The sequence below is a fragment of the Bactrocera neohumeralis genome, chromosome 4 (assembly GCF_024586455.1).
Source record: "Bactrocera neohumeralis isolate Rockhampton chromosome 4, APGP_CSIRO_Bneo_wtdbg2-racon-allhic-juicebox.fasta_v2, whole genome shotgun sequence".
Lineage (NCBI taxonomy): Eukaryota > Metazoa > Arthropoda > Insecta > Diptera > Tephritidae > Bactrocera > Bactrocera neohumeralis.
In genome coordinates, this window is record NC_065921.1 from 13,335,958 (window position 1) to 13,352,025 (window position 16,068).

A 16,068-nucleotide genomic window follows, 5' to 3' on the forward strand; every position below is an offset into this window, starting at 1 on the left:
GTAATATGAACCTAAGTGTTTGTATAAAATTTGACAATAGAGTCTACATCTAATGACTACCATAACATATGCATATAGTACTACGAGCAAAAATAGTAAGTCTTTGTTCACAAGTTTAAAATTATTAACTTAGTCCTCAAAATCAATGTCGTTCACCTTAAAGTAATCCTCCTTCTCCTCATTACTCTTGTGCTAACGTTTTTTCCAATCCTCGAAACAGTTTTAAAAGACAATTTCCGGAATAGACTTCAATGTACGTAGCTATTCGCGTTTAATGTCTTTAATGGACCAAAACCGTTTCTCCGGAGCGGTCGTTTGAGTCTTCTGAATAACCAGAAGTCACACGGAGTTAAAGCTAACCAATATGGTGGTTGTGGAACGATATTGGTTGAAAGTTTGGCGAAAAACTAATGAAGAATCCATGCAGTAACCAACTATGCATTATCGTGTGAAAAAGCCAAGAACTGTACGTACAAATACTCAAATCGTATGCCCTGTTGACAGTTTGGAGGGTCGGAAGGAATTCAGAGTGCACCACACCTCGATAATCGAAGAAAACTGTCAACTTAACCTTGATTTTTGATCTGCTTTGACGTGGTTTTTCTGCTTCGGTTCACATTTGCCACGATATTCGACCGATTGATCGTCAATTTCCGGGTCGTAAGCATAGATCCAAGACTCATCGCCAGTAATAATACGTTTCATGACATCCTGGCAGTCGGAAAGCATTGTTTCACAGATGTTAACGCAACGTTGGTTTTCAAAAAAATTTAGTGATTTTGGTATCAATCGTGCTTTCACTTTTTTTAAGTCCAAATGATCTTTCAAAATGGTTTTGACTAGTCCTAACAATATTCCAACGATACCAATAAGATCCCTGACTGTTAAAAGCGATTTTCTAGCACCGATGCCTTTATTTTATTCACATGCTGATCATCAGTTGATGTTGATGACCGTCTTGAACGTGGTTCGTCGTCTCGATCCCCTTTGAATAATTTTGTCTTTGAACGCTTTTTCCAACATTATGAACGTTTCCGCAACAGAAATTTGATTAAAAAGTCTTACTATTTATTGCCCATAGTAGTATTGAACACAAAATCCCACAATTTAGGGGCTCAGGCAGGTGGTCCGATCAAAAAGATATGTTTGGAGCTTTGCTTTGAATTATTATCTGTGCCAAATAAAAAAAGTGTTCCAAATAAGGACTTAATTGTAATCGCTCAGCTTTCAGGCAGATATGTACATATGTGCTGTAGTTGCCGGATATCGGCTGTTCTGCCAAAAAAGCAGCTTCATGTAGAATTAAAAGACTTGTGCAAATTTCTAGATTGATAACTTACAAACTGACGGACTAATTCGAGTATAAAGAGATGGATAATTCGTGTATAAAGACAGGTGGACATGACTAAATCATCTCAGCTCATCATGTTGATCATTTATTTATAAAATTTATAATTATTTTTTTTTCATATATAGGGCATTAAAAGAACATTAAAAGAATGCCATATTATTAGCTAGAAATTAATGTAGCACTTTTTATAAGATTTGTAAACTCTGTTTACTATTACCAAATACGAGTACAAGGACTTTATAACTCTGATAGTGTAACTGCTTCTTTCTACAATTTCCACAGGTGCTTTGAAAATTGTTCTCTCTTCCCCTCTAGCACTCAAAGTTTTTAAATAAATTAATATTTTGTTAACTATTATCGCAGTGGTTTACTTATGTGATAATTGTATGTATGTATATTATTTAGAGAATTATGCTTGTATCAGTGTTTAATTCTATTTTCAAATATTAAGATCTAACACATCTCCCTCTGCTGTCAGCACTGTTAAGTTAACTTGATGTAGAATATAGTAAATCACTTAAGCTGTTGTGTGCAGATACTATCATTTGCATAACAAATTCAATTATGAAAATATCTTAGACAAGCAACTTTTCCAAGCAAATACAAGCAAATACAAAGAGCCCACACTACAGATTTTTGGCTAAGGCCAACATAGAATTTCTCTTCTGAAATTTATATTTCCTTCTATATCTTTTCATTTCGCTCTTTCTATCTCTGTTTAATGACTTAATTACCTCAGAGCAAAATTGTACTTACCACAACTTCTGTGCGTTTAAACAAATTTAACAAGAAATTAGCAGAATAGACACAAAACGCAAGCCATAAATTAAATGCACTCAGTTCAGAATAATCCTGCACACACATACAAAGACACACAAACTCACTGTGCTTTCACTGAAAAGCTAACAAGCAAACCTCAAGCATTCTCAGCTATTATCGGTATAAATTTTCTCTCATGGTCATTCGCATGACCGCAGCTTGACAGGCAAAACCACAGGTGAAGCTATCGCTGGCAATCGTAAATACTTAATCACAATAGAATATTGAGATATGCAGTACTAATCACACATAAGTTATGCAGTTTGTACAAACGCACAAGTACAGTCGTTTGTTTGGCAGTAAGTGGATTTGCATTAGGGTGGTCAATAAGAATAGTGTGCGTTTCAAAGCAATTTTTATAGTCATGCAAGTTGCTGCACATGTACTATATTTTTATAAAATACGCTGAAAAACTCAAAATCGTTCCTGAGGGTATAAATTGAAGTAGGCAATAAAGCATAAGTTCTTAACTATTATGTAACTGTTATATTCCTGACCATAATCTGGCAATTGACAAATACAAAAATAAAATTTTTAAATAAAACAAAAACGGTTTGGCAAGAATTTCATTGCTTTATTCCTCTGAAAGTGCATTCGATGTTATTATGTATGCAACTCGATTTCTTTTGAATAGCCACCACGGGCACGCTTTAAGAAGTCCAGACGCTGAACCCAATTTTCGACGGTTTCCAAGCATAAATCGGCCGATACTGCTGCAATTTCACATTCGATATTCGTACGAAGTTCATCAATCGTCGCTGGCTTGTTGGCGTAGACCATAGACTTGACCACGCCCAATAGGAAATAGCCTAACGGCGTCAAATCGCACGCCATTTCGTCATATAACACGTTCACCAAACTTGGGTTTCAATAAATCGATTGTGACATTCGCTGTGTAGCTTGTGGCGCCTGTTGGAACCACATATTGTCCAAGTCCTGATCACTCAATTCGGTCCAAGAAAATTCCGTTATCATTGAGCGGTAGTGATTCCCATTAACAGTAGCGTGCCGGTCTTGATAATCACGGAAGAAGTGGGGCCCAATGACGCCGCTGGCCATTAAAACGCACCAAACTGTAATTTTTTCGGGATGCAATGGTGACTTATGGAGTACATGTAGATTGCTGCCTGGCCAATAACGCACATGTATTTTGCTTATTGACGAAGCCAGCCAGCCAGAATTGAGCCTCATCGCTGAATATGATTTTTCGATGAAAATCGGGATTATTTTTAAGTTTTTGCTAAGCTCAATTCACGAATATACTTGTACGACGATACAGATGATGAAGCGGCTTCAGTTCTTGCGTCAATTTGGTCTTGTAAGGAAGTAGGCCAAGATATTTTCACAAAATTTGTCACAGCGACGGGACAGAGATGAACAACGCTTCAGAGCGACGTGTAAGAGACTGACTTGTTGTATCAACATGTGAAACTTTTAGTTGATGATGTGAAAAAAGCAATCGCCAGACTAGTTTTGGTTGGTACTAGTTGTAAAGTAATGAATAACTAATTTGTATATAGTATGTTATCTCTGTATATATGGTTATACAGCTCTAGTTACCGGAATATTGTGGACTAATTACCATGTAATTGATATAGCGTAAGGATGACTAAGATGTTTTCGAATGCATTATAGTATACATGACTAATTATTCGTATTTTTTCTGCCAACTAAAACAAGTGTTTCCATTTCATTCCGCAGTTTGTTTGGATTGCTTTGATTTTGATCGGTTAATTTGTATAGCAGCTATATGCTATAGTGATCTCAACAATTTCCGCGAAGGTTATAAACCGAAAGACTAGCTCGGGTATACACAGACCAGCTGAGGAATAGACAGAATGATAAACGTACATGATAAAATCGACTCAACTTGTCATTCACTCTTCGATGATCAAATAAACATCCATTTTATAGAGTAATTTCCTTCTGATTATGACAAATCTGGTGGCAAACTTATCTGTGGGCAAGAAACAGTAAAACTTTTTAGTTTAAATTTCGTGCAAAAAACCCAATTGCCGAAATATTTCTTTTCTAGGTTTATATGATTGTCAGTGACATCTGTACCAAATGTCACATCAAAATAATAATTAATGTTTAGCACACATTTGTCTTTCTGAAGTACATAAAGTGCATTCGGTGATTTTTATGATGAGTGAAATTATTCAACAAAGAAGTTCCATTAATTTTGAGTGCGAAATAAAATTTCTCCTGCTGAAAAGTTCAGCATGGTGGGGACAAACCACGTCTGGAACGGTCATCAGCATCAACTGATGATCAACACGTTAACAAAATAAAGAAATTGGTGCTTGAGAGTTGGCGATTAACAATCAGAGATCTTACTGGCATCGTTGGTATATCGGAAGGATCAGTAAAAACCATTTTAATTATCATTTTGGCCTAAGAAAAGTGAAAGCACGATTGGTTCCAAAATCACTAACACAAAAGTGAGATGAAGGCAAAGCAAATCAAAGATCAAAGTTACCGTTTTCTTCGATTATCGAGGTATGGTGCACTTCGGACTCCATCCGACTGGCCAAACTGTCAACGAGGAATACTATTTGACTTTTATGCGTTGTTTGCGCAAAGCTATTCTTACCAAGAACCGGAATTATGAGCCATCGACTCTTGGTTTTTGGACCGCGATAATGCACCGTCACATACTGCATTGATTCTTCGTGAGTTTTTCGACAAATTTTCAATTAATATCGTGCCGCAAGCACCGTATTCAAATGATTTAGCTCCGTGTGACTTCTGAATATTCAACACACTCAAAAAACCGCTTCAGGCAATCAATTGAAGACATTAAACGTGAATCGCTACGTACATTGAAGGCTATCGGAAATCGACTTTAACGACTGCTTCGAGGATTAGAAACAACGTCGGTACATGTGTGTTTGGGGCCAAGGGGGATTATTGTGATGGGAAGACATAGATTTTTAAGAATAAATTAAGAGTTTGAAAATTATGAACAAAGTATTACTATTTTTTCTTAAAGTACAAGGTGCGTACCAAAGTAAACAGGAATCTAGCGCCCCCTGGTGGCGCCATCTATATGCCGACTGGTGCGTTAGAATCTGCTTTCTTTATCTATTGTCCAGTGAGAATTGCATGACACTGCATTGATTAGAAGTGAAGTTATTGCGTTTTCAGTTCAGTATGTTTGTGTTATCGGTGCGAAAATGAACTTCGAACAAAGAGCCAACATTAAATTTTGTTTTTAAAATTGGTAAAACTTTTACCGAAACGTTTCAATTGATGAAACAAGTTTATGGCGATGATCGCCTATCCCGTAGCAGAGTGCACGAGTGGTTTCAACGTTTTCAAAGTGGTCATGAGGACATATCTAAATGACGAACAACATGTGGGCCAATCAAAATCCCTGATCACCGGAAATTCCATCAAAACTGTGCGTGAATTCATTTAAAATCAACCGAAATCTTCATTGAAATTCATGAAAATAGAATTGAACATCTCCAAAACATCGATTTATCGCATTTCGACCGAACATTTGGGCTGACGAAAGGTGTGTGCACGGTTTGTTCCGCAAAAATTGACTGACGACCAAAAATTGCTCAGAATCCAACATTCGAAGGACATCATTAAAAAGGTCAAAATCACATTTTAACCATTAACCACTCCCCGCATTCACCTGATATGGCACCGTGCGATTTTTTCCTTTTCGGAAAAACTCATTTGCTCGTACAAAGAAAGCGTTATGCAGACGTAGAGGCCATTCAAAAGGTTTGCACCAGCATACTGGCGGCCATACCGGCCAACGAACTAAAACACTCCTTCGACATGCTTTTGAACCGTGCAAAAAGCTGTATTGAAGCAGAAGGATATAGCTTCAAATTTCCAAAGTGAGCACCGTTTCAAACAATTACCAACTATAGCGGCGCGTGAGCTATTGGGCACCACAGGAATAACTTGCCTGAAATCACCACCTAATAAAATAACCTTTCCACCAAAAGGTATTTCATTTTGGTGAATATCACATTATAATCGATCTAAGCAAAAATAGCATGCCAATTCGGCGAGCATTGCGATTTTCTTCTCTGGCCCTCTGTTCCTCTTCGCGTTCAACCTGCGCCATATGCTTATACTCATTTGCCAAGGGGTTAATATTTGAAAGCATGAAAGCATTTCGTGGATTTCTCTCAGCAAATACCTATCGCAGTTTGAATTATGTGTGTCAAGAATAAACAGTTGGGCGTAGGAGGATTCTGAAGGATGATCTGCATGCAATGGACCTACCCTATGATATATTGATCCATGTATTCGGAAGCAATATGGTCCGCGCCCTGTAGGCTCCGCAATTTTCGCTTCGAATGATGCAAAAGCAAACGAACTATTTAGCTGCCGAATATTCTCCAAATAGTGTCCCCGCCAAGAGCTCAAGTCATTTTCTAACACAGCTTTCAAAAACTCAGGTACACGTAATTCTTGAAGTTTAACTTTTCCGCCATGACAACATGTCGTAAAGCCATTTCTTACCTAGTAACAATTTCAACCAAATATTAAGACAATAAGTATGTACATACATATATTACGAATATAAAACAATGAAAAGTACAGGTACCTTTTCACTTCCGAAATGTTTTGCTTTACAGTGTAAACATATATTAGTCAAACCCCCAAGCGAACTATACTCCGGAAGAACTACGGAGTTTAGGGCAGCTTTGAAATAACTTGCCATAGATCCTGCATGACTACGGCTCTAATAAAACAGGTCAATTCATATACATACATACATACATTAACAATTAAAAATTCCTTTTTATCTATAACATTCACCTCTTCTCTTCGGCCTGTTAAACTCCTTTTCGTCTAATTCGCCTTTGGTTTGGCATTTTATTTTTAATAATTAATCTGAATCTGAACTGAAATTCGATGTAGTATGTATGTATGTATTCGCTGGTAATAGCCGCCTTGACTTTTGGAAGAAAACTGAATTGACTCAAAGCTTACCTAACGCAATAACACTTCAAATCAAAATAACGCCGACAACAATATTTCTGTTAGATTTTGCACTTGCGTCTTCGCCCATACATACTTATGTATATACATACATATGTTTGTAAGTATGTATGTGTGAATATAAAACAAAGTCGAGTGCGCATGTCAAAGCGCAGTGTTCCTTAGCTCGTACATACATATTCGTGCAACATAGAAGAGAGCGCATGTCAAATCGTAGATAGCGCCTTAGCGCATGCATATGTATGTATGTACCAGTGCACATGCCAAAGCAAACATTTGTAATTTGTAATATTCGTCATTCTCTTATTGTCATAGATAACTTGATTAGAATCTCTTTTCTTGCTCTCTCGCTTGCAGCTGATCTGTTTTCTGAGCTGGCAACAAAACACAATCAGGGTGCCGTCAACCAGCAGTTAGTGAAAAAGGCGGGATGTCAGAAAAGCAGCGCTATAATTACTTGACGAAATTAGTGTGAAATGAAACTGTGCGAACATATTTTGGCAAAATAAATGTTTATGTAATTTAATTAATGATTTTGCATTTTAGCATTTACATATATATGTATGTATGCATTTTCAAAGTGTTTAATTTAGTGTTTTGTATAATTTATTAAATACCCAAGTTAATATTTTTCAGCAGTGGCATCATTGGCAAATGTTATAAAAAATGCGAGTTTTGACAGCTCTCTCTCGAACCAAAGAGTCTCGTATCAAGTTATCTATGCTTATTGTCATTTTGCTACCGAGCAGACAACATTGTTGTTGTTAGATTTCGCACTTGCGCCTTCGCGTATGTGGGTATGTGTGTAACGAAAGCAAATGACAGAAACATTTTTAATTATTCATTCTCTTGCATTTATGCTCTTTTCTGTAGAAGCGCTGCTTATATTAGCTTAATGTAAAAATTGAAGAACTTTAAACGCAAATATATCAAAAGTGGTTCAATGAATTTAAAATCTGTAAAATTTGTGCAAAGTTTCAGATCGCACACTTTAATTTGATGTATTATTTGTCTCTGTACGTTTTGTAGGTCTCTGGAAATAAGCGCCCTGTCTTAGAATAATATATAGATTTACATCCCCACAGACTTAGGTATAGTGTTAGCTATTTTAATAAATAATACGCAAAAAAATATTTACTAAAAATAACGTATGTATAAGGAAATAACATGTTTGGCGGGATAGCTAATTTATACGCGTATTATAAAATTATTTCTCAATTATAAATAATTTCACAAATTACTAAAAAGTAATTTATCGCAAATTATATTATATATTCAATAATATAATATATAATAATAATATTTTATAATTATTAGAAAAGTATATTTATTTTGCTTCTTTATTTATTTCTTGCGACAAATATTATTGATTTGGTATCATTCTCCCATATATTGAATTTGTGTTTTAGACTCTCACTTTCCTCATTGGTAATCCTTTAGCACCCAAACCAGTAACTTTAAATGTGAAACCAGCTGGAGCAGGTTCATCGTTATACGACGAGCTAGTTACATATAAAATATCCAAATCTGGTCCACCGAAAGCCACAGAAGTTATCTGCTTGGTGGGCAATTTAATTGCCAGCAAAATTTCTTGAGTGCTTATGTGCGTTAGAATAAATAGAAAGATAAAAAATAAAACGGTAAAGATATTAGTGAGAATAATAAGAAAGTAATGTAAAATACGAGACGCATAAAGATCTTAACAGCAATACTCCAATAGTTTGAGATGTATAAACTACTATGACAAACCTATGCACAAATCAGAAAAAAGTGATTAAAATATCAAAGAAAGTAGAAAAAAAATTAAAAAAAAGTTTGTGGTCGCTACAAACTTTCAGATCATTTGAAGTACTCATTATTGCTTTGGGCTCCCCTGTCTTTATGAGTCCCTTAGCTTATTTCAGACTAACCTGGGATTAACTTTATAGACCGTATGACCTGTAAACGTGGCAACATAAATATTTCCCTCCGTATCAATAGTCATGCCATCGATCAGATGTTCGGCGTGCTTGAAGACTACTTTAGGGTTACCTACAGCAAAAAATAATAGGAATAAAAAAATAGAGGAGTAAATACGAGCACTAAGTATATAGTATAACGTTAAAGAATGCTAACTCACTGATCGCGCCCGTTTCCAAATCATAATCATATTCGGTAACTTCACAATCTTTTGAGTCGATATAATAGAATTTGTTAGTTTTCTCGTTCCATGCCAACCCGTTAGAAAGAGTTACTCCCTTCCTTATAACTGCCATTGGCTGCCCCTTTTCAAATCTATATAATTCAGCAAGTGGATTAAACTCTGCAACTTCACCGTAGATGGTACCAGTAAAGAGGCGACCACGTAAATCGGCCTTGCCGTCATTAAACATATGTTTACAAACTTCGTCGCCTTGTTGCAGTGTATAGGCAGTACGTTCAACTTTTGCAATTGGCGCCACACCATCCCAAGCTACGATAGCCACACGACTTCCACAACCTACAGCAAATTTGCCAACCTCGCCTTCGACTGGTATAATGAAGGAAGTTTGTTTCTCGTTCTCTACCGTAGCTCTGTAGGTTTTATCCTCTTTATAATCATAGCGTAGCAATGTAGATTTGGGAATATCGACAAAGTAGAGGTTTTGTGTTTCAGCATCCCAGTGGGGTCCTTCGCCGAGAAATGCATAAGAGTCGGTTACTTGTTCCACTCTATAAGACATCTAATTAGAAATAATATAAACATTAATATTGTGAGATTAAAATACTCATAATATTTATAATTAAGGCATTCCCTATTTAAAAAAAGATCTTGTTAAATAAAGTACAAGATAGTATGTATATTTCGCTTTAAACCGGTATAACCGTTTGTGTTTCGCACTTTATTTGCTTATCTCTTATGTTATACCAATTGTCTTGGCCACTCTCCACAATTTATCTGTATTTCAATACAAAAGGCACAATTTCAGTTTCTTATTAATTTGTTTGTTCTTTTTCTACTCAAAAATAAGAAACAGTCACCTTTTTATAATTTTTTTGGCAATTAACATTGTCTTTGCTTGTACTTAAAACCGTTTTTACTAAAATTCAGCAATATTTCATCAGATTTCGCTTTCATTTACCTTGTCAATATTATTTTTATAGCCTACAAACGAAGCACTTGTTTGTTGAAAAGAATTAAAGCAACTGATCGAAATTGTGTTTATTATGTACTATATATTTATAAGCCGCTAAGAGTCTTTTAGTTTCCTATACTCGATTTGATAGACCTTATTGTTCTCACGTACATACATACAAAACTCTCATTACTGCAGAATTCTCATTTGAATGTTTTGAATATATGGAATATATATACAACGGTGCTTGTTTTATTGTTTGTCAGATAATAAAATTCACTTTTAGTTAGGCCTCTTATATTAGCGAAACCATCGAAAAAGCAAGTCATGCGAATTAGAATGTCATAATGATAGTTCGATAAGATAGTCGACGTAGAGAGAGTTCGATAATTTATTTGTAAATTTCCATAGTCTAATGAAGCTTAAATCGATCTCACTATATGAATCGTTCTCTCTTTCTCATTGACTCTCTGAGAATAATTATTGGGAAAACCTTTTGATATCTGAATGATAATATTAATTTATTAAAAAATTTACTATTTTTGGGTGTCGCTAAGTTTTATGATTGTATGAACCGCGTTAAACATTTACCGACTAGATGTATTGAAGCAGAAGAATACAGCTTTTTGCACGGTTCAAAAGCATGTCGAACGAGTGTTTTAGACTATTTTTGAATAAAATTAATTGATTTTGCCGAAAAAACCATTTGTTCTGTTTCTTTTAAGTCCTGTTTACTTTGGAAAGCACCAAACTAAAGGTAAACATAATTACACAATTAATGGTAATAATTTCTCTATCAAACAGATACTTATATAAAAACAAAGCATAGATAAATTATATCTTCAGAGAACCTCTTAAAATGTTCTCTCATCAAATTATTTACTGATTTTCGAACCAAGGTGGCCAGAAATTGTAAAATATGGAAAACAGTCGGTAAATGTCTAACGCAGTTCGTACAATCATTCAATCAAATTTTTTAATAAATTAATATTATCATTCAGATATCAAAAGGTTTTCCCAATAATTTTTCTCAGAGAGTCAATGAGAAAGAGAGAACAATTCATATAATGAGATCGATTTAAGTTTCATTAGACTATGGATATTTACAAATAAATTATCGAACTCTCTCTACGTCGACTATCTTATCGAACTATCATTATGACATTCTAATTCGCATGACTTGCTTTTTCGATGGTTTCGCTAATATAAGAGGCCTAACTAAAAGTGAATTTTATTATCTGACAAACAATAAAACAAGCACCGTTGTATATATATATATTCCATATATTCAAAACATTCAAATGAGAATTCTGCAGTAATGAGAGTTTTGTACGTGAGAACAATAAGGTCTATCAAATCGAGTATAGGAAACTAAAAGACTCTTAGCGGCTTATAAATATATAGTACATAACAAACACAATTTCGATCAGTTGCTTTAATTCTTTTCAACAAACAAGTGCTTCGTTTGTAGGCTATAAAAATAATATTGATAAGGTAAATGAAAGCGAAGTCTGATGAAGTATTGCTGAATTTTAGTAAAAACGCTTTTGAGTACAAGCATAGACAATGTTAATTGCCAAAAAATTATAAAAAGGGTGACTGTTTCTTATTTTTGAGTAGAAAAAGAACAAACAAATTAATAAGAAACTGAGATTGTGCCTTTTGTATTGAAATACAGATAAATTGTGGAGAGTGGCCAAGACAATTGGTATAACATAAGAGATAAGCAAATAAAGTGCGAAACACAAACGGTTATACCGGTTTAAAGCGAAATATACATACTATCTTGTACTTTATTTAACAAGATCTTTTTTTTAAATAGAGAATGCCTTAATTATAAATATTATGAATATTTTAATCTCACAATATTAATGTTTATATTATTTCTAATTAGATGTCTTATAGAGTGGAACAAGTAACCGACTCTTATGCATTTCTCGGCGAAGGACCCCACTGGGATGCTGAAACACAAAACCTCTACTTTGTCGATATTCCCAAATCTACATTGCTACGCTATGATTATAAAGAGGATAAAACCTACAGAGCTACGGTAGAGAACGAGAAACAAACTTCCTTCATTATACCAGTCGAAGGCGAGGTTGGCAAATTTGCTGTAGGTTGTGGAAGTCGTGTGGCTATCGTAGCTTGGGATGGTGTGGCGCCAATTGCAAAAGTTGAACGTACTGCCTATACACTGCAACAAGGCGACGAAGTTTGTAAACATAAGTTTAATGACGGCAAGGCCGATTTACGTGGTCGCCTCTTTACTGGTACCATCTACGGTGAATTTACAGAGTCTAATCCACTTGCTGAATTATATAGATTTGAAAAGGGGCAGCCAATGGCAGTTATAAGGAAGGGAGTAACTCTTTCTAACGGGTTGGCATGGAACGAGAAAACTAACAAATTCTATTATATCGACTCAAAAGATTGTGAAGTTACCGAATATGATTATGATTTGGAAACGGGCGCGATCAGTGAGTTAGCATTCTTTAACGTTATACTATATACTTAATGCTCGTATTTACTCCTCTATTTTTTTATTTGTATTATTTTTTGCTGTAGGTAACCCTAAAGTAGTCTTCAAGCACGCCGAACATCTGCCCGATGGCATGACTATTGATACGGAGGGAAATATTTATGTTGCCACGTTTACAGGTCATACGGTCTATAAAGTTAATCCCAGGTTAGTCTGAAATAAGCTAAGGGACTCATAAAGACAGGGGAGCCCAAAGCAATAATGAGTACTTCAAATGATCTGAAAGTTTGTAGCAACCACAAACTTTTTTTTAATTTTTAACTCAATATCTTCTACTTTTTTTGATATTTTAGTCACTTTTTTCGGATTTGTGCATAGGTTTGTCATAGTAATTTATACATCTCAAGCTATCTGGGTATTGCTGTTAAGATCTTTATGCGTCTCGTATTTTACATTACTATCTTATTATTTTCACTAATATCTTTACCGTTTTATTTTTTATCTTTCTATTTATTCTAACGCACATCAGCACTCAAGAAATTTTGCTGGCAATTAAATTGCCCACCAAGCAGATAACTTCTGTGGCTTTTGGTGGACCAGATTTGGATATTTTATATGTAACTAGCTCGTCGTATAACGATGAACCTGCTCCAGCTGGTTTCACATTTAAAGTTACTGGTTTGGGTGCTAAAGGATTACCAATGAGGAAAGTGAGAGTCTAAAACACAAATTCAATATATGGGAGAATGATACCAAATCAATAATATTTGTCGCAAGAAATAAATAAAGAAGCAAAATAAATATACTTTTCTAATAATTATATAATATTATTATTATATATTATATTATTAATTATATAATATAATTTGCGATAAATTACTTTATAGTAATTTGTGAAATTATTTATAATTGAGAAATAATTTATAATACGCGTATAAATTAGCTATCTCGCCAAACATGTTATTTCCTTATACGTCATTTTTAGTAAATATTTTTTTGCGTATTATTTATTAAAATAGCTAACACTATACCTAAGTCTGTGGGGATGTAAATATAATTAAAAGGGGAATGAAGAGTTAAAATTAAAATTATGCTACAGTTATTACATCCGATTGCCTTCTTGTGGATCTGTGGACTGAACAGAATAATATAAAAAAATGCGATTAAATGTATAATGTGTAATGCACATATATGTATGCCGAATAATAAAGAAATGATTTTCCCAAAAAAAAAAAAATAAAATTTGTTTGGTTTTTTTTTGTTACCAACCTTACTATTTAAGGATATGAAATATAGATGTTGGCCGATTCTTAGACTTATCCGATATATACAACAAATTTGATCAAAAACGATGGAGCTGTTTCGAAGAATTTGTTTTTTACGAAAGAATATCTCTTGAAGTGCTGTATGTCTTTAAAAAAAATGTATAGTATTCCGAGTAAGCTATCTGAAGAACTTGAAAGTATCTTGCCTTGATAGGTTGACAATTTTTTATTATTATATATTTTTTTTATTATTATAATCCAACGATTTCCTTCCTCCTCCGAGACACGATGCGGCCTAGTCATGAAAGTCAGGAGAGTTTTTAAGCATCGAGATTTAACGACACTATCAACCATTGTTACGATTTTATTTATTGGGAGAAAGTAATATGTTGTACAGGAATGAGAATTAAAGTCGTGACATATGATTTACCAACAGTAAGGGTCTAAACGGATGGCAGTGAACGCATAACACCAGGAGAAGGAGAACCCGATTCCCCAATCGATGACGATGGAGCAGACGTACCATTACCCGACCATGAAGAAGTTCGAATAGCAATTGCCCGCCTGAAGAACAACAAAGCGGCAGGGGCCGACGGATTGCCGGCCGAGCTATTCAAACACGGCGGCGAAGAACTGATAAGGAGCATGCATCAGCTTCTTTGTAAAATATGGTCGGACGAAAGCATGTCCAACGATTGGAATTTAAGTGTGCTATGCCCAATCCATAAAAAAGGAGACCCCACAATCTGCGCCAACTACCGTGGGATTAGCCTCCTCAACATCGCATATAAGGTTCTATCGAGCGTATTGTGTGAAAGATTAAAGCCCACCGTCAACAAACTGATTGGACCTTATCAGTGTGGCTTCAGACCTGGAAAATCAACAACCGACCAGATATTCACCATGCGCCAAATCTTGGAAAAGACCCGTGAAAGGAGAATCGACACACCACCTCTTCGTCGATTTCAAAGCTGCTTTCGACAGCATGAAAAGGAACTGCCTTTATGCCGCGATGTCTGAATTTGGTATCCCCGCAAAACTAATACGGCTGTGTAAACTGACGTTGAGCAACACCAAAAGCTCCGTCAGGATCGGGAAGGACCTCTCCGAGCCGTTCGATACCAAACGAGGTTTCAGACAAGGCGACTCCCTATCGTGCGACTTCTTCAACCTGCTTCTGGAGAAAATAGTACGAGCTGCAGAACTAAACAGAGAAGGTACCATCTTCTATAAGAGTGTACAGCTGCTGGCGTATGCCGACGATATTGATATCATCGGCCTCAACACGCGCGCCGTTAGTTCTGCTTTCTCCAGGCTGGACAAGGAAGCACAGAAAATGGGTTTGGCAGTGAACGAGGGCAAGACGAAATATCTCCTGTCATCAAACAAACAGTCGTCGCACTCGCGACTTGGCTCTCACGTCACTGTTGACAGTCATAACTTTGAAGTCGTAGATAATTTCGTCTATCTTGGAACCAGCGTAAACACCACCAACAATGTCAGCCTAGAAATCCAACGCAGGATAACTCTTGCCAACAGGTGCTACTTCGGACTGAGTAGGCAATTGAAAAGTAAAGTCCTCTCTCGACGAACAAAAGCCAAACTCTATAAGTCGCTCATAATTCCCGTCCTGCTATATGGTGCAGAGGCTTGGACGTTGTCAACAACTGATGAGTCGACGTTGCGAGTTTTCGAGAGAAAAGTTCTGCGAAAGATTTATGGTCCTTTGCGCGTTGGCCACGGCGAATATCGCATTCGATGGAACGATGAGCTGTACGAGATATACGACGACATTGACATAGTTCAGCGAATTAAAAGACAGCGGCTACGCTGGCTAGGTCATGTTGTCCGAATGGACGAAAACACTCCAGCTCTGAAAGTATTCGACGCTGTACCCGCCGGGGGAAGCAGAGGAAGAGGAAGACCTCCACTCCGTTGGAAGGACCAAGTGGAGAAGGACCTGGCTACGCTTGGAATATCCAATTGGCACCACGTAGCGAAAAGGAGAAACGACTGGCGCGCTGTTGTTAACTCGGCTATAATCGCGTAAGCGGTGTCTACGCCAATTAAGAAGAAGAAGAA

General features: G+C 36.0%; 3 protein-coding genes across 4 annotated transcripts in view; 1 reads left to right on the plus strand and 2 right to left on the minus strand.

The window, feature by feature from the left end:
• Positions 1-16,068, minus strand: part of LOC126756340 (kazrin) — a 156,984-nt gene that overhangs the window by 83,412 nt on the left and 57,504 nt on the right.
• Positions 8,458-10,350, minus strand: LOC126756336 (regucalcin-like). Of its 2 annotated transcripts, none has more exons than XM_050469318.1 (4): positions 10,249-10,350; positions 9,267-9,849; positions 9,058-9,178; positions 8,458-8,745 (listed from the first exon to the last, which is right to left on the minus strand). In XM_050469318.1, the coding sequence occupies exons 2-4, from the start codon at positions 9,847-9,849 to the stop codon at positions 8,553-8,555; spliced, it is 897 nt and encodes a 298-aa protein (XP_050325275.1). In that variant the 5' UTR covers positions 10,249-10,350; the 3' UTR covers positions 8,458-8,552. The 2 variants fall into 2 exon arrangements, with proteins under 2 accessions (XP_050325275.1, XP_050325276.1); XM_050469319.1 differs by lacking the exon at positions 10,249-10,350 and adding an exon at positions 10,148-10,171.
• LOC126756335 (regucalcin-like) lies at positions 11,633-13,538 on the plus strand. Its single transcript, XM_050469317.1, has 4 exons — positions 11,633-11,736; positions 12,137-12,719; positions 12,808-12,928; positions 13,251-13,538. Exons 2-4 carry the CDS (start codon positions 12,137-12,139, stop codon positions 13,441-13,443), a joined length of 897 nt encoding a protein of 298 aa, XP_050325274.1. The 5' UTR covers positions 11,633-11,736; the 3' UTR covers positions 13,444-13,538.

Excerpts from the sequence above, each read along its gene's own strand:
- LOC126756336 (XM_050469318.1), bottom strand. The coding sequence starts at position 9,849 with ATGTCTTATAGAGTGGAACAAGTAACCGACTCTTATGCATTTCTCGGC. Across the intron at positions 9,179-9,266 it reads TTTGGAAACGGGCGCGATCA|GTAACCCTAAAGTAGTCTTC; the intron begins GTGAGTTAGCAT and ends TTTTTGCTGTAG. Across the intron at positions 8,746-9,057 it reads GTCTATAAAGTTAATCCCAG|CACTCAAGAAATTTTGCTGG; the intron begins GTTAGTCTGAAA and ends AACGCACATAAG.
- LOC126756335 (XM_050469317.1), top strand. The coding sequence starts at position 12,137 with ATGTCTTATAGAGTGGAACAAGTAACCGACTCTTATGCATTTCTCGGC. Across the intron at positions 12,720-12,807 it reads TTTGGAAACGGGCGCGATCA|GTAACCCTAAAGTAGTCTTC; the intron begins GTGAGTTAGCAT and ends TTTTTGCTGTAG. Across the intron at positions 12,929-13,250 it reads GTCTATAAAGTTAATCCCAG|CACTCAAGAAATTTTGCTGG; the intron begins GTTAGTCTGAAA and ends AACGCACATCAG.